This window comes from Triturus cristatus, chromosome 2_1 (genome assembly GCF_964204655.1).
Source record: "Triturus cristatus chromosome 2_1, aTriCri1.1, whole genome shotgun sequence".
Classification (NCBI taxonomy): Eukaryota; Metazoa; Chordata; class Amphibia; order Caudata; family Salamandridae; genus Triturus; species Triturus cristatus.
Window position 1 is genome coordinate 420587024 of NC_140581.1, and position 18021 is coordinate 420605044.

Below are 18021 nucleotides of genomic sequence, written 5' to 3' on the forward strand. Positions count from 1 at the left end.
GGTTCCTCTTGGGTACGTGGAAGGATACTCACTCGTTGAGGTAATTGGGTCCGATGTTGTGGAGGGATTTGTAGGCGTGGGTGAGGAGTTTAAAGGTGACCCTCTTCTCGACGGGGAGCCAGTGTAGGCCTCGTAGGTGTTGGGTCATGTGATCATGGCGTGGTGTCCCGAGGACGAGTCTGGCTGCGGCGTTCTGGATGGTCAGGAGCCTGTGTAGGAGAGTCTTGTTGATGCCGGCGTAGAGGGCGTTGCCGTAGTCCAGTTTGCTGGTGAGGAGTGCGTGGGTGACGGTCCTTCTGCAGTCGGGGGGATCCACTTGTGGAGGATGCGGAGGCAGTTGAAACTAGTGGAGGCGACGGCGTTGATCTGGCGGTTCATGGAGAGGGAGGAGTCCAAGATGATGCCGAGGTTCCGAGCGTGGTCTGTAGGGGGTGGGTGGGCTCCTGAGGGCGGAGGGCCACCCGGTGTTGTCCCAGGCGGAGGAGCAAAGACCGAGGCTGAGGACCTCGGTCTTCTCTGAGTTTAGCTTCAGGCTGCCACTGTCTTCCTACCTTCCTGGAAGCAGAGTCTGGTGTCTTCGGGATTCTTCATGAGCGAGAGGATGAGCTGGTTGTCGTCGGCGTAGGATACGATTCTGAGCCCATGCTGTCTGACGATGGTGGCGAGGGGGGCATGTAGATGTTGAAAAGCGTGGGTCTAAGTGATGATCCCTGGGGTACTCTGCAGTTGATTTCTGTGGGTTTGGAGAGGAAGGGAGGGAGTCGGATCCTCTGGGTTCTGCCGGAGAGGAAGGATTGGATCCAGTTGAGGGCGGCTCCTTGTATTCCCGCGTCGTGCAGTCTGGCTGCGAGAGTGTGATGAGAAACGGTGTCGAAGGCTGCGGAAAGGTCTAGCAGGATGAGGGCCGAGGTGTGTCCCTGATCGAGTAGCATGCGGATGTCGTCAGTGGCGGCAAGGAGGGCGGTCTCTGTGCTGTGGTTGCAGCGGAATCCTGACTGGGAGGCATCTAGGATGGAGTTCTCTTCTATGAAGGCGGTCAGCTGGGTGTTTTCGAGTCTCTCTGTGACTTTGGCCGCAAAGGGGAGGAGAGAGATGGGCCAGTAATTTTTCAAGTCCGTTGGGTCGGCTGTTGGTTTCTTGAGGAGGGGTTTTACCTCTGCCCGTTTCCAGTCGTCTGGGAAGATACCTGATCTGAGGGAGGCGTTGATGGTGCGTCCTAGTTCGGGTGCGATGATGATGGCGGCTCTGTGGAAGATGTGCTGAGGGCAGGGGTCCGTTGGGGCCCCTGAGATGGTTTTCTTCATGATTGCTGTGGTGAGTTCGATTGTAGCGGGCTCCCAGGACGTGATGGTCGGTTTATTGGCGGCGGTGGGTAGGGGGGTGGTCCTCTTTGTTAGTTCACTGAAGTTGTCGTAGAGAGCCTTGATCTTGAGATGGAAGTAGGAGCTGAGTTTGTCGCAGAGATCCTGGGAAGGTGTGACATCTGTGGCTTTGCAGGTGGGTTTTGCGAACTGCTGTAGGACGTTGAACAGTTCCTTGGCGTTGGTCACGTTGGTCTGGACTTTGTCTTTTATGAAGGTCCAGTTGGTGTCCCTTATGCGCTGGTGGTATTCCTTCAGGGCGTTCTTGTGGTCGTTCCGTGCTTCCGTGGTTTTCAGGTTTCGCCAAGTTTTCTCTAGGCGTCTGCAGGAGCATCTGGCTTCTTGAAGTTCTGTGGTGAACCAGCCGACCTTCAGTGGGCGTTGTTTGGCGGGGGGCGGAGGGGTGCGAGCTTGTTGACACAGCAGGAGATCCAGCGGTGAAATTCCCTGGCTACGGAGTTGGTGTCGGTCTCAGCGATGGAGGCGGGGGGGGGAGGGGGTGTTGACGGAGAGTGGTGTTGAGGTGTTCCTCTGTGACCTTGCTTCAATTTCGTTGTGGCGGGCGTGAGGCGGGTTTGGGCGCGGTGGTGGTGTTGAAGGTGAAATGGACGCAGTGGTGGTCGGTCCAGGGGGGCTGGGTGGTGTGGCAGAAGCAGATGTTGGTTCCTCACGCGAAGATGGGGTCGAGGGTGTGACCTGTCTTTGAGTGGGTTTGTTGACGAGCTGCTTCAACCCTAGGTAAGCGAGGTTGTCTAGGAGAGTAGTGGAGTCGGGGTTGTTTCCGTTGTCGAGGTGGAAGTTTAGGTCACCGAGTAGAATGTAGTCCGAGGAGGTGATGGCGTGGGGTGCGGAGAGCTTGGCAATGGTGGTTGCGGCCTGGGTGCGAGGCCCCAGGGGTCTGTAGATGAGGGTGCCGCGTAGCGTGGTCCCGGGATTTGTCTGGACTTGGAAGTGGAGGTGTTCTGTGTTGGAGTGGGGGTCACTCGTGCTGGATGTGGAGAGTCGGAGGGGGGTCTTGTGTGTGATCACGAGTCCTCCTCCTGGGCGGTGCAGACGGTCCTTTCTCTGGATCTTGTAGCTGTCAGGGATGGGGGTGCGATGTCGGGACTGGAAGTGGCATTGGTCCAGGTTTCCGTGAAGAAGGCGACGTCAGGCGAGAGGGTTTCGAGCAGGTCCCAGACCTCAATGGCATGTCGGTGCAGGGAGCGCACGTTGAGCAGGATGCAAGTCAGGGTTTCGGTGGTGTGTGTATCAGGCGTTCCTTCTGCGGTCGCGGGGGCTCTGTCGATGGTGAAGGATTGGCGGCAGGGTCTGCACGAGAACTGTCTCTGGGTGGTGTTCAGCGAGGATCTTGCGCAGCCGGCGTGTCTTCCGGGGTTGAGTGCGTGGTTGAGTCGTAGCGGTAAGGCCTCGGAGAACCAGGGGTCTTGGCGCTGGTCGCGGACAGGCGCAGGCGGGCTTGCCTTAGGCGCTCCCGCTGGTCGCCATAAGTAGGGGAGGGGGGCGGGATCCGAGGTTGGGAGGCGGGAGCGGGGGCTTTGATGTGGTGGGAGGGGCTGCAGGGGCAGAAGCGGCGGTAACCGGACTGGGAAGTCAAGACGAATTAAGCAAAGAATTATAAGGCAATGCACAGTGATCTGGCAATGTAAAGTTAAAAGCTGGCAGAGATGCGGAATCAAACTGCAAGACACAAGTAAAGAAGGGACAGTAATCAGGCACAGTACAGTTAAAGCTGGTGGGGAAGCGGAATCAACTACAATTAGACTACAGAGCACAAGTAAAGAAAGGGACAGTATGCAGGCAAGGTATCTGCTTCTGGTACTGCCTTGGTAATTGATTCCAGCAGCATCAGGCCACAGGAGAATCTGCAGCGGTGGAGGCCCCTTGCCCTCCGGTAACGACAAGGAAGCTGCATCATCTGAAGTAAGCAGCTTCACCATAGGGTGCCCAAGTACCGAAGTAGATTGCCTCTCCACCGGTTGCTGTTGAGCCAAGCCAGAGCTCAGGCTGCCTGCTCGGCCCGAATTAGCTGCAAAACTAGCACCTCTCCCACCGCGTGTACTACTGGCCTTGGTAAGCGCCATTACTACCCAGAAAACGTTGCGGAGAATGCAAACTTTCCCACAGGAGAAGGAAAGGAAGCAACAGCGGGCACCCCAAAGACAGCGCAGCCACATCTGCACCAGGAAACGAAACGTGCGGGTATGTTAACGGATACTTTGCTTTCATGGCCTTCCCCTTTGCCGCCTTGCTTCAAATCTAGAAGTGAGGATGGCATGCCGGGACTTGCTGAGGCGAAGTTGCAGGTAGCACTGGGGGAACGGGGCAGGAGGAAGGCACACTCACAGTGAGATCAGCCTGCTGCCATCTTTTTCACCAGAATATTTGAAATACTCCACAAAAGTGACATCAATTTAACATTAATTTCCTGGCATTGTTGAAGCAGCTTTGCAAGAAGCTACTTCCGTAATGTGGATATCACTAAAATTACTAAAAATATAAATACTAATCCTAATAAAATAAGTACATATATTTGTAAAGCTGTATTAAGTAGAAATACTTTACATTAATCAAACTGGGTGGAAAAACTAGGCCTAGATCGCTCCAAAACTGACATGACTACTCCGATGTTTAGTTATTTTTTCCAGATTAGTGAATAATTACAATTTCAAGTCAGATAGTCCCAGAGCTATAACACAGAACTTCAAGTGACTCCTTAGCTCTACGTTCCCATCAGTGAAGTTCAAAACAAGGCATTTGGTTTCCAGCAGGCATGGGAGATGAACACAAAAAGAATACATGCTAGATCGTGTGAGTGACCTGCCAGTGCTACACCAAACAACAAAGAGCACAGATTGCAAAAGATAAAAAGAGATGCCACAAATGTCATACACAGATGGGGTGGCTAATACATTAGCAGGCAGAAGCACCAAAGGCCAGACCACACTTGCATACTGAGCGCCTAAACTCAGCAAATACTCTTAAAATTCATTTTTAGGAGCTGCAAAGAGCTGAAATAAATTAAAGATATACAGAACAGATGGCGAAAAATGGACAACTGTTTGTGGCCAGGGACAAAAGGCTACCAAAAGGTAAACTGGCAGCCAGTCACTAAATGAATACCTTAAAGCAACAAACCAAGAGGGGCTTACTGTAGTAGACTCTGTGAGGTTTACAGCTATATGGAAAAAAAATGTAGCAATGTGGAACAGGTATGTTGGGGAGGTGGTGCTTGACTTGCAAAATAAAGCTAAAGTAATACCATATACTTACAGTTTAAAAAATGTTAAGTCACAAGTCCCAAATATTTGAGAAAACATTTGCCAAATTGTGAAGGGACCAGAACCATGCAGCTCAATTCATATTTGGCCTAAGAAGTAATAAACAAATTGTGCCTGCCGTCAGGTTGATCCATTGGATCTTGGGTAAAGAGATAATTGAATGCAAGACCATTTCCATCATTCACAAGTTATCCCAGTCACTTCCCAGGCTACCTAACCAAACGCTTTTGGTTTTCCAACCTCCAATGGAAGATCTGCCTCCCTGAACCGACTGGCTATCTACTCGCACAGGCTAAGTGTTTGGCTGATCACTCCATGTGCATTCACGTACTCTATGGAATGCCTTCCCCACTCCACAACTGCCCTCCTACCTTGCAGCCCCCTTCTCCTGTACACTCCCCCTTCTTCTCTTTACCTCTCACAGGAGGCCACTTCCCCGGGCCTTGCTGTCACTCCCTGAGGTTTGGGATTATTTGTTGTGGGAGGAGACAAACATCATTTTGTGTTTGCCCAGGCCAGCCCATTGCCCTTCTGCACATGACAGTGAGCCGTCTGGCTTTGTGAGCACAGTCGGAGTGTGCACGCCAACACTAAGGCTTGAAGCGGCCTTTTGGGCTGTACACCAACGACCAATCCAGCTCATGCAAGCACCCCAGTTTATCAATATTTATGGAAAAAATCATCTCACCAGCTGGCCCATCCATAGGTCTGACGATCAACTATGGATTTTCTGCCTTTCCTAACTGAGCCTAGCCCCTTACCTGGGCCGCGCATCACTTAAATCTTGGGGAGTCGATACTGTCCGTTATCACTTGGTAGGACAATTTGCACACACAGAGACATTGTAAGATGTTTTTGGGTACTGGGGGACTATTAGATAGAGAACACATTTTTTTGAGTTTAATTCCATAATCTCCTTCTATAAATTAGTCTATTTTAAAAGACATAGCTAAACTGACTGGAAAAGATGAAATACTCAGTTCTGAAACAGCAATTGTAAACAACGCCATCCTTCACAGACGCTGCCAATTAATCACCTCTTCTCCTGACCCAAAGTAAAGGTCTCACATTATACTTCTGTTTTTTTCCTTTTACATAAAAATATTGTGGAGCTTTTGAGAAAAACGTAGTAAAGAGATGTCAGAAGACAATGAGAGGTTTTGAGCGTGCTGAAGGTTTTTTGAGCAAGGAGCAACAACAGTTTGTTTTGTTTTTTACACCGATGATGAGGTAAGCAATATTTAATTTGATTTCAATTCAATTCAAACAATACTTTATTCGGTTAAAATAATTAATCATAAAAATGCACACTTAAAACATACAACAAAATACATTCCACATTAATAGTGCACACAATTTCAACAACGAGCAGCACATTTTAAAAAGGAACCCACAGCAACACAAATTGAAAGGCCCTGCAATGTCTGAAGAAAAACAAGGGCCTGTTTACAGAAGCAGAAATTATGTATTTTCAATATGGGTGATAAAAACACCTGGTATGCATAATATAATATTTGCAGAAACAGATCAAATGATGTAATGACTGGTGGGGAAGCATCGTCACACGGATATATAGGTTCAGGAACCCCCCCCACCTCTCCCCCCCAATACTGCCCCAGGGGGTTGCAAAGCAGGCTGCAAATGGTAGCCAGTCTAAACGTAAACAACAGAGCCCTTTCCCAGTGGTTAACTCTATACTGCAGATAGAGCTCGATACCAGCACTGGTTTGTAAAAAGCTCGGCTGCATCCCTCTTCAAGCATCTGTCCTCTAGTGTCAGACTTGTTTGTGTCAGTGGAGTTAGAGAACAAGGAGGGTCTACTCAGGGACCTGAGGCATGCTTTAATGTAGGGCAACCATGGGGTATTCATCCACTGGTCACATTTAAGGCAGTCAATGATTACTTGCTGGTTAAGCAATATATTGCAAAGGGAGTTTAGGGCAGGAACTAAGATTTCTAGATCTGCCATCAGTGCATGGGCAGGAAACAGTCCCACTGAGAGTGAGAGTTAATAATCAAATCAAATCAAATCAAATCAATCTTTATTCGGAAGCCAAAGAGGCAACCATAAAAGTACATGAAAATACAATTGACAATGACATCTTCAAAATTTTCAGCATGGAGAAAGCAAAAATACTAAAACAAGAGAATATATATAAAAGGTACCTCGCTAATGCAATGACATACAAATGTTATTATACAATTTAATAAGAGGAAAAGAATTAAATTGACATGTCACAGATTCTGCCTATGTCTCACTACCAATTTCAAGTAAGTAACTATCTGTTTAGCAAACAGCTCAGTATCCAATAGTTGCATAACAAGGAAAGCAGGACGGCATCTACGTAAACCCCAAATTTTCAGAATCAGGATTAGCCACTGTTTTCTCAAGTCGTGGTACAATTTACAGAACAATACTGTATGCAGTGTAGATTGAGAGGAACTCATATCGCAAGGACAGGATTGAAGATGTCTTTCCCAAGATTTAGATATAGGAAAGGTAACCCAATGATGAAAAACATTCAATCTAAGCCTTGTTAAAAGAGATCTCTCATAATCAGTAATGTTAAATGTCAAGTAAGGCTGAATTGAAAGAGTCGTTTGGGTCAATAAGGAATGTTGAACTGTGGGTTTGTGGGCTTCGCTAGTTAACCTCAGAGATTCTAGCTGAGCGAGGCACAGCTTTTTAAAGTGTTTCCTTGGGATTTCAGCGATTTTCAAAGGGGAAAGATAGTACTGTATCATGCCCAAGTCGTCTAAGAATCTCTTTACATAAGAAATCCATCTGACCTTATGTGCTCTATCCAAGGCAATACAGTCTTTTATAAACCCTTGGGTAAAAGTGGTATCTTTGGAGGTCCAAATGCGGTGCCATAATAGCAAGGGTTGAATCCTTATTAGATCTGCTACAAAAGGCAATCCTACTTCTAAATGACATACATAGGTTGAAGTAGTCCGCGGGACTGCCAGGAGGAATCGTAGGAATCTGTTTTCTACCCTTTGGACCTCTTCAATCTTAGCGTAGCCCCACACACCGGCCCCATAAATTACGCTACCGATGCATTTTGCCTTGTAAATTTCCAGGAGTTCAACAGTAGGTCGTCTTCCTAATTTGCTGGCAAAATTAACCAAAGCGGCTGTTGTTCTAGCAAAGGTGAGTTTTCTAGACTCGATGGCACTTTTCCAGGAGCATGTTTGATTGAAAACAATACCCAAATATGGGTACATATTAATGCTCTCTATTTTTTGATGGTCTACAGAAATAGTCATTTTGTTCTTTTTCAATGACCCGAGAGACATTACAAATGTTTTTTTAATATTAATCCTCAGGTCCAAGTTCTCCATAAATGAGTGGTATTTCGTGAGGGAACGCTGCAGTTCGAGCGGAGTTCGCGCCAGAACTACAGCGTCATCCGCGTAGAGTAGAGCCGGTATAGAGCGATGGTTTATGGTGGGGAGGTCCTTTGCCCCAAGTAACATGGCTTTCTCCAAGCCATTTGTATATAAATTAAACACAAATGGGGCCAGGACGCATCCCTGTCTAACACCGTGCTCCACTCTGAACGGTTTTGTCACCTCACCCCCCAAGCCATATCTCACGCGGGCTGTAGCATCTGAGTACAGTCCGCGCAGAAAAAGTATTAGGGGCTCCTCTATTCCCATATTCTCAAGGATGATCCACAGTTTAGTGTGATTGACGCAGTCAAATGCTGCGGAGAGATCCACGTATGCCAAGTAGAGGGCCCCTCCTTTGGCACTAACATATTTGTCTATCATCAAGGAGAGGTTAAGGGCTTGCTCTGTAGTTCCCAAGCCCTCACGGAAACCATACTGAAGATCCGAAAGAACTTTGTTATCCAGTGCCCATTGCTGCAGACGCTCTAGGATAACTCGACCAGCCACTTTCCCAAGTGAATCTAACAAAGAGATCGGTCGGTCGGTAACAAGATGGTAAGTGGCGGTCCCCTTTTTTAAAGATGGGGACAATAATTGATTTAGTCCAAGAATGAATAGGGCCCAATGCACAGGAAGCTTGTAGAACCCTCGTTAAAATTGGAAGCCATTTGTCCATCATGAACTTAAAAAAATCAATTGGAACCCCATCGGGGCCTGGAGCTTTACTAGCTTTTAAGGCTTGTTCCACCTCCTCATATCGAATGTTAATTGGGAGAGGGAGATTTGGGGTGTATGATCTAGAAAATGTTAAAGGGTCAGCAGTTAAGGGGAGGCTGAATATCCGCTCAAAATATCCAAGCCAAGTTTGTTCGTCTATTGCAACCTCGACAGTTGGCTTTGGCGCAGAATCAGTTAAAAAAGGGGACTTCACAACCTTCCAAAAGGCAGCGGTGTCCCCAAGGATAGATGTTTTATGTAATTGATGCCAAAGCTCTTTTTTTAGGTCATTTTTCCTACGCCTTAGAGCTTGTTTATATTTGATTCTGGAGGCTGCAATTTCCTTGCTGTTCCTTACCTTATTTTGAAGGACAGTTTTAAATTCTTGTACGCTTTGGTACAGGAAGAGTCAAACCATCCCTTAGGTTTTCCTTTTTTTAGATTTACGGATAAAGAATCCTTTATTGCAATCAATAATGTTGCAAAGTTATCCATGATTCCCTCGTTAGAAGTGCCTGGATCCAGACATTTATTGATCACTGGGCCCATTTTTTTACCAATGATATTGTAATGACCATGGGATCAACCTTTTCCCATCTTAGTGAATATCCATTCAGTCTATCTAAAATTAAATTGTTTTGGGCTAAAGTTGCCTCAATATTAAGTCTCTCTCGAATCTTGGGAGTTTTTAGAACGAGACTGATAGGGTAGTGATCACTAATGGCAATATCATGTGTTTTACAGGTGAATAAATCTTTACCTGCAGCCATAGAGAGAAATAAAAAATCAATGGTAGATGGCCTGCCTCTTCCGTTAAAAGTTGGTAGCACCGGTATGGGAGGATTCAACATATTATTAGCTAGTGTAAGATCTAATCCGCTCAAGATCTCATTCAAGAGATGTCCAGTTGAAGTGTGTGAAAAGTGAGGTAACGGATCACCATTCTCATCCACTATGCCACACACTATGTTATCACTTTGATTACATAGATTTTGATTAAAATCCCCACCCCAAATTAAGACCAACTCCTTATGAGTTTTTAAGAGTAAATCTTGAAAGTGACCATGTAATTCCTTAGTTACATTAACCAAATCAGAAGCAGAAAGATTATTATAAAAATTCACTATAACTAAAGCTTTGCAGGTATTCCAATGAAGGAGGAGAATTTGGAAATTTACGTTTAACGTTATAGGGACTATTGATGTAAAACGGAGGGTATTAGAAACAAAAATAGTCAGACCCCCCTTAGTCCTACCAGAGGGAGAGGGTAAAGCTGGGGAAAAGTATGTTTTAAAACCCTCGAGATGTATTTCAGTGGACGCCCAGGTTTCCTGAAAGCACAGGATATCAAAATCATAAATAAAAGCAAGCCAAGTGTCATTCAGAACCTTTGAACGGAGACCAGCCACATTCCAAAATAGAATATTAAGCAATGAATCATCTTTATAAGCGGCACCATCAGGGATCGTTCTCAGCAAATCCACATGTTTGAGACACTGAACTGTGGGTAGCGAGAGGGGGCCAGAGTGAGAGTTAATAGAAAGATTAATAGGAGTAATAGAGTTCACAGGCAGCAGGCCGAAATTTAGCAGACACACGGAGAATGGTTCAAGATCACAGCTCTTTGTGAAGGATAACACATGCTTCTCAAAATTAAGACAATTTGTTTACTTTTTGGTTCAAGATCACAGCCCTTTGTGAAGGATAACACATGCTTCTCAAAATTAAGACAATTTGTTTACTTTTTTTACATGAAAAATAAAGAGAAGGGATTGCAATCTTTGGCAGAAGGCTCAATGTACTTGGCAGCACACACTGGTTCAAAGACATTCTTACATACTCAGCCTCTTACTTTTTTGCTGATTTTGTCTGCTCACATCCACCTTTCTCCTTCATGCTCTACCTTTCACCTCATCTCTTGCCCAGCCTATTACCTACTCTTGCTGGTTCAGCCCCATTTTACATCCACAGTCGCCATTATCGCCTCTTCGGCTCTCAGCTCTTATTACATATCTTACCTTCTCTCTCTAATTCTTCCATCCACCTTTCCCCTCAATGCTCTACTCTTTACCTCTCATCTTTCCACCTGGTCTCTCACCTTCACTTGTGAGTCCTGTCCAACTTGCACCCATATTTCCTTCCTCTGCCCTACTCTTCACTTCTCAATTCTCTACCCAGACTTTTATCTTCTCTGCTGGTTCTGTAAACCTAAATTCCCAAGTCCCTTTTGCTTATCCCTTTCATTTTATCTTCTCTTGCTGGTTCTGCCCATCTAAGATCCACCTTTCCCTTGCTCTCTCCCTCTACCTGCTAACATCTTACCATCTCACCACTGTCTTTCACTCCCCAGTCTGGTATCGCAGAACCAGTCACTCTTAGATCTATACCTCTTATCCATGCACTACCCATCACCTCTCATCTCTCCCCAGCACTTATCTTTTTTACTGGAAAATCCACTTCTCCATTTCCATCCTCTCAAAGCTTCTTAACTTTTCTCACTGATTTTGCCCCTACTATTTCTCCGCTCAATGCTCTTCTCTTCTTCTCATCTCTCCTCAGTCTCCAACCTTCTTTTGGGGATTCTGACCCTCTTACATCCATCTCTCTCCTAGCTTTGTCCTTTCTCTTTCTGTCCCTCATATCCACCTCTCTGCCATGCTCTACACTTCCCTTCATCTATCGCCACTTACCTTTCTCATTGATTATGTCCTTCTACATCCTGCTCTCACCATTCCCCCCTCTTCCCTCCGCTTAAAATGTCCTGCCTCTCTTACCTCTCCATCTCTGATCCATGTACTCCCCTCATCTCTCCCTTCAGTCTCCTAATTTTGTTTTTGCTGTCCTACATCCACCTCTTTTTACATCCACCTCTTCCCTCTTACCTTGGCTCACTATTTCTGCTTCTCTTACATCTACCTCTCCCTTCCTTGCTCTGAATTTACATCTCATCTCTCCACCAGTCTTTTATCTTTCTCAAGGATTCTGCCCCTATTACACTCACCTTTCACCTCCCTCCTGTACTCGTCTTCTTGCACAACTCCCCAGCCTCTAACTTTTGCTCGCTGGTTCTTCTAACTTCTACCTCTCCCCTGCCACTCTCCCTCTGCCTCTTATCTGCTCTTGTTGGTCCGGCCCTATTACAGCCTCTGATCACCATGCCCTCTCCCTGTCACACAAGTTCTCCTGATGTTTTTGCTTCCTATATCTACCTCTCTGTCCATGCACTACTTTTTACCTTTCATTTTTTTCCCCCCATCCTCAACGTTGTTCTCTAGTTCGGCCCCTCTATCAACCTCTCCCTTCTCCCTAGCCCCTCCTTGCTGGTTCTGCCCCTTTTACATCCACATCTCTCCTCCACGGCTGCTCTCCACCACTCGTCTCCCTAGCCTCTTAATTTGTTTCAGCTGATCTCTTCCTTTACATCCACCTCTCCACTCTCCGAAAGGTTTTTATATTTTTGCATTGTTTCTGCCCCTCCTAACATCTCTCTTTTGCATGCTATTGTAGATGGACGAGCCAATGAAAGGTCGAGCCAGGGGCCTGGCTCTGCGCTGCTCAAAGTCCTCTTGGAACTTCGAGCCCAAAATAAGCTGAGCTTTTACTGGAGGTGATGTGGCCTCGTGGGAGCCAGGCTGGAATCCCAGCCTTGGCGCAGCATACTATGAATTGAGGCACATCTCTGTGCCGGGAAAAAAATATTATGTAGTCTGTGTGTGTTGTGAAGCGCTCTTATGGTCATTGGTATGGTTTGTGCTTTGTAAAACTGCCAAAAATACAATGTGGCTGAATTGCACAGTAAGAAACTGGAAAGTCTAGGATCAATCACAGCTTCCCTTCTTGACAAAATTGTAGGATCCCAGTCAAATGCTTTATTTCACTAACATCCATTTTGCTCATTATCAAAACATTCAAATACATGTATTTAGGTATGAGATGTACATACACTGCTTGTGTTTGATATAATAGACTAGAATTGTATTCAATGTTTAATAAGAATCTAGCCCACATACATGAACCCTGACGTGCCTCTTAGGGCCACTGGAATTATGAGATTTTGCTGTTGCTGCATTTTCCACATAATTATGGATTTGCTGCATTTCTGACGCAATTCGTCATCTGCTGGATAATCTGCAAATGCTAGGAAAAAATAAATTTGTTTCAAATGTAAACAAATCAAAAATTACTTAAATGCAGCAACACATGTTGCTGTGCAGTGGAAAGCCTTTTGCAAAGGTTGATTGGTAATCCTTCTATTGCTACTGCTGTATTTGGGAGTCACTCTGTTACTAATGAGATAAAAACCTTTCCCCAGATAGGTTTAAAATTAAAAAATGACAAAAACATGAGGTAATATTATCACAAAATGTGCCACACAATGCTACATAATATGCTTTTCCTTGTTGCATAATTTAGTAAAAACTGCCGCATAATTTGGTCCTCCCTTGTCGCACAATTCTAGTTTACTAATACCATTATCATCAGGGTGGAGGCAGAAATGTTTCTGAGTTTACGTCTAAAATCTCTCACATTTACTAAATACATCTCAATGCAGGTATATAACCTGATGTACTAAGGTAAAATGTTACTGCATGTTAAATAAATATGCTTTTTTGAATCTCGATGACATCTACGGACTATTCCTGTTAATTTGTTAGCTTGCTATATCTTTCACCTCATCTCTATTCCAGACTCTAAATGATTCTGCCCATTCCATACACTGTTCCTCTTTCCTCCCTCTACCTCCACCCTAGGTTACTTATGAATACTGGTGATGGAACATGATTCTTTATTTTGTTGTGAGCCTGGTTTTCATTCAAGTAGGGACAGGGCGCACTTCAAACCTAAGGGCACTTCACTTCAAGTTCGTATCTAATCACTGTTCTCATGCAGATGCAGTAATTAGATGTCTCAAGCCCCTTCAGCCCACGGGTGCGAGGTCTAGGGGCGGGGGTCTCCTCCTTTCGACCTCACAGCTCAGCATCACCACTCCTCCCTGGGCCTTGTAACACTGGAGTCTTTTTAAAGGTGGTGCTGTGGTGTGGGGTCCGTGGTTGTGAGCAGGAGAGGGGCCCTGGGCAGCTGTCCACAGTGCCCACGCTTAGCGCCAGCCCTGCTGTCTTCTTCAAAATATTGCAATATCACCAGATAGTACACTTACTATTTTCTAATGCTTGATTTTCATCCTGTATTTTCAGAAACATGGGAAGATCTTGAAGACATATGAAAAGTTCCAAATTATTAATTCTTACCTCTAAAATGTCATGCAAAGTCTTCAGCTGTGTAGCTGGTCTTGTAGGCAGGATCTTGGAACGAAATCGGAATATAAAATATAATTAGAATGCTTTATTCAGACCACTTCTGCATATATAAGAACCTACAGAACCAAAGTTAACACAATTGTTGGTAGGGACATGCTTGAAGGCTGCCTAGCAATATAGTGTGTTTTAAGGTTTGCCACACACACTTCAGGGATGCAAACACAGTTCCTTACCTTGGTTGATAATAAAATGAAATTTTGTTGAGTAGCCCCTGTACTATATATTGTTGTAATGTGCAAAGCACTATGCTGCCCAAGAGGCTAGTTCATGCTATGTAGATGTGTATCTATTGGGAATGGAATGCTCCCTGCATGGTTTCCAAGCGTGTTCCCCTGCCCCGAGTGCCTGACTCAGTGAGTATCTGGTATCCTTTTTTAGGTCTCGCTGAGCCAGCGCATGAGCTGCTCTGCGAAACATTTGGTGAATAGGTTTTCAAAGTGCTGCCACAGGGCTTTGGTGGCCTAAAGCTTGCGTGTACGCGCGCAGCCGCCATCTGTCGCTTGATCGCGATCACTTTTGCAGGCCGTGTCACTTTCACGGCCACGCGGCCAATGCTTGTTTCTATTTTCTTGTAAAAACATACTACCCTCCTCCCCCACAGCTCAGGTCTCCCTGCCTCCGTGTTATCGGTCGCGTGCCTTGAGCAGGCACAGAGGCTGCAGAGATTCGCCCAGAACGGGACGAGCCCTTTCTGCCAGCAGCTACACTCAGATCTCCGAGAGTGACGAACCATGAAGCTGCAGCGGCCCTTGCTAATGACCTGCACACTCCGCTTCCTCCTGGGTAAGGACTGACCTTCCGTCTTCTCCAACAGCCTCTTTGGTCACTTCTTACAAGCGATCGTAGTCAGTCCATACCCTTCTCATACCTTGCTATTTAGTGATCACAGGTTATGTGTAACACAATGTCATTTCTGACGTTTTAACAGCTCTTTGAAGTCTTAAGTTTACAGGACGATAGCTGCAATGTTTTTTTTTTTTTTTTTGAAGACCTTTATTGATAGAAAAAGGGCAAATACAAGTCCACAAGGAGCCCGGGGGGGCTCACACATACGGTACCTTACAACGTACTGAAAACACAGAGGATACGTTACAGAAGGACTGAGGTCTAGTTTTAAAAGTTTCCCTTGTAGGATAGACATAAGCAGGATATCGTAGCACAACAAGTCAATACTGGTGTTAAACAATCAGGATAGATAATCTTATAGCAGTAGAAAACACCAGAGTCGCTGCGTGGCACCCAGAAAGGAACGTCTGAACCCCAGGGAAGGAAAAAGGACAAAGAATAGAAGGCCCATAGAACAAAAAGGAAAAACAAAAAAGAAAGCAACCCCACCCCCCAAGTGCCCCCCACCCTGCACCCCTGCAGCTGGCTACGGCCTTTCCCCCCCTAGCAGTGTGCCTGTCGCCCAAGAAAAGGAGTCCCGAAATATAGAAAGTAAGAAAAAGAGAGAATCCGAAAATTCTCATAAAATTAAGAAAGGTGGGGAGGAGCCCACTATTCGTCCCCCAGCTCCGCCATCTCGCACCCATAATAGCAACAGTAGTCTAACACCCAATAGTAATAACATGCCCGGTATGACGAGAGAACTGGGGTCACAGCAGCAGCGCGCAGGGTAAGTAAGGCGGCAACACCCAACCGAAACATCCAAAATATCAACAAGGAATCTTCAAGCCATGATTGATAAGCGTAAGCCCCCGCAATAGTCTTCTAGCACCACCGATACATGTCCCGGTCACTCAGAGAAAACTAGTTCCCCGGCTGCCCCACCCACAAGAACGGTGCAAAACATTTATCAACGGAGGAGGGCCAACCCAAGAGAACAAAAGAAAAAATCAACAGAAGTGTATCCGGCCATCACCTCCCGGACCCCCATGCAAACCATACCCAAAGTCCAGCGTTCTCGTCAGTCCAGCACAGTCCCAGGAATGTAGTTACCGGTATCAGGGCAAGAAAAAGACAAACTCAACCCTGACCCCTACGTGCCAGTGCGCCAGCATAATGCAGTTGCGGCGTAGCCCCGTAGAGTAGGAAGAGCATCCGATGTGAACACCCAGAGAGATGGCAACAGCCAGTAATCGCCATCCAAAGCAGGACAGTGTTATCCCCAAGAGTGCAGTACGGGTAGGCGTACAGTGATAGTCCACCAAAATTGGGCAACTCACTCCCGGGCAACATGTTCAAAGTAAGCAGAGCGATTTTGTCAGCAATACCCGCTGGCGGTGGTAGTCCTGGCATCCGACGGCGAACCTCTAGGTTCCGTCCAAATATAGAATGCACTGTGTCCTCCATAGTTGCGACAGTCCGAGCGGCGGTGATGTTAAGTTCACTCACAATCAGTTCCTCTACGTCTCCCCGGAGAGGCTGCACACGACTGCCGAGTCCTGGGCTCGGCGATCCGCTCCGCGCACAGCCGCCCGTCCGGTCAGCCAAGGAGAGAACGGGCACAGCGTCGTCCAGCCAGCGCTCCAGGTCACGGGCGTTGGAACAAAAAGCAGCTCGCATAGCAGCCAAAGCTTCCAGGACGTCGCCGATACTCACGGGCATAGCGTGAGAGGAAGAGATGCCAGCTCCCTGTCCCCGGAATCCGCAAGCGTGTGGCGACCCTCGAGCCCAGTCTTTAGCATGCATGTCCAGGCGTCGTTTAGTAGGTCAGCTCCCAGAGAGGCAGCGCCAAACCACAGGGACAGGGCAGCAACCTCCAGCCCAGCGCCACGCACAGGGACAGCACAGTGACGGTCCAACCAGGCGCCGTGTATAAGCGCCGATCACTCAATAAAGATGGCCCCTTCCATTACACTTCGTAGCGAGAGATCAAAGAGGAACTTCCAACAGGGGGGATACATTTGTTGCATCGGTGGTGGTAAAGCAGCGTAGCGGCGAGACTCCAAAAGAAACTGTTGCGCTACTTCTGGGAATCTCGGTGGCCTGTCGCGTCTCGCCGGCGGTTTCAGATTCTCCTGTAATGGCCGCTGTTGTTGCCCTCCAGCCGGACGCCGCCGAGAACAAAGAACCGGACCCACTCCGTAGGCGTCTGCGGGAATTCAGGGCGTTTCTTCACCCCCGGTGCAGGAGGGACGACGGGGAGCCCACCATCGGATGCAGCGTCGCCTCCCCGACCCGTTACCGCACAACAGGCACGATTCAGCAATCAGGAGAGGAAGCGGTACGGGAGGGAAGCGGACGAGTCGGCGGAGCCGAGGGCTCAGGCGGCCATCTCTGTTGCCGGCTAGGCTCCTCCTCGATAGCTGCAATGTTAATTCCAGAACTACAAGTCCCAGAATGCAGAGTTGTTTGCTTAAAAGCCTAGCCTGCCGACGGTGTTACACACGAGATTTGGTCGTCAAACATGTGCTTCTTTCTCCATACCGCACACTTCAGGACTCCAGGCAGGGGGGTGAAATTTCTGTTATGCAGGCATAATCTTGGGTATTTTTGCTTTACGTTTGTTGCATAATTATGCGCAGTTTGTGGCAAAAAATTAGCCCAAGCGCATGAGAACAGCACAAACAAGCAGAACATGTTCAGCTGCTTAAAACGCTGGTGTTTTATGTGATATTATTTTTAACGACAAATGTTTCCTCATGTCCATTTAATTTTACGCCAAAAAAAAAAGCGCAAAATGGTAGTTTGGCATTAAATTTAATTTTGCAGAATGTCAAAATTTCACATAATTTTTACACAACAGCAAATTAAATGAATTTGATATGCCCACACGCAGTCCGCTTGCCTTGTGTTATGAATTTGCATGCTCAGCCTAGCTTTCACCCTGCATTATCACACCCCACCGTGCTTCCCTCATACAATGACATTTTCCTGTTCAATATCCTCGTAGATCCCGCCTTCGCCTACCCCTGCCCACCGATCTCCATTCAGGACCCCAACCCTCTCTAGTCGCACAACCCCTAATAAAGGCCCCTCCATTCCTTCATAACTCAATTTGTACTC

The 18021-nt window shown here is 46.7% G+C and overlaps 1 protein-coding gene across 3 annotated transcripts in view; it reads right to left on the reverse strand.

Annotated features, from left to right (window-relative positions):
• CENPK (centromere protein K) overlaps positions 1-18021 on the reverse strand; it is a 569542-nt gene that overhangs the window by 51763 nt on the left and 499758 nt on the right. For all 3 annotated transcript variants that reach the window (XM_085631740.1, XM_085631750.1, XM_085631756.1), the window contains one exon: positions 14005-14058. In XM_085631740.1, coding sequence (XP_085487866.1) covers positions 14005-14058 — 54 coding nt within the window. The remainder of the gene's footprint in view (positions 1-14004; positions 14059-18021) is intronic.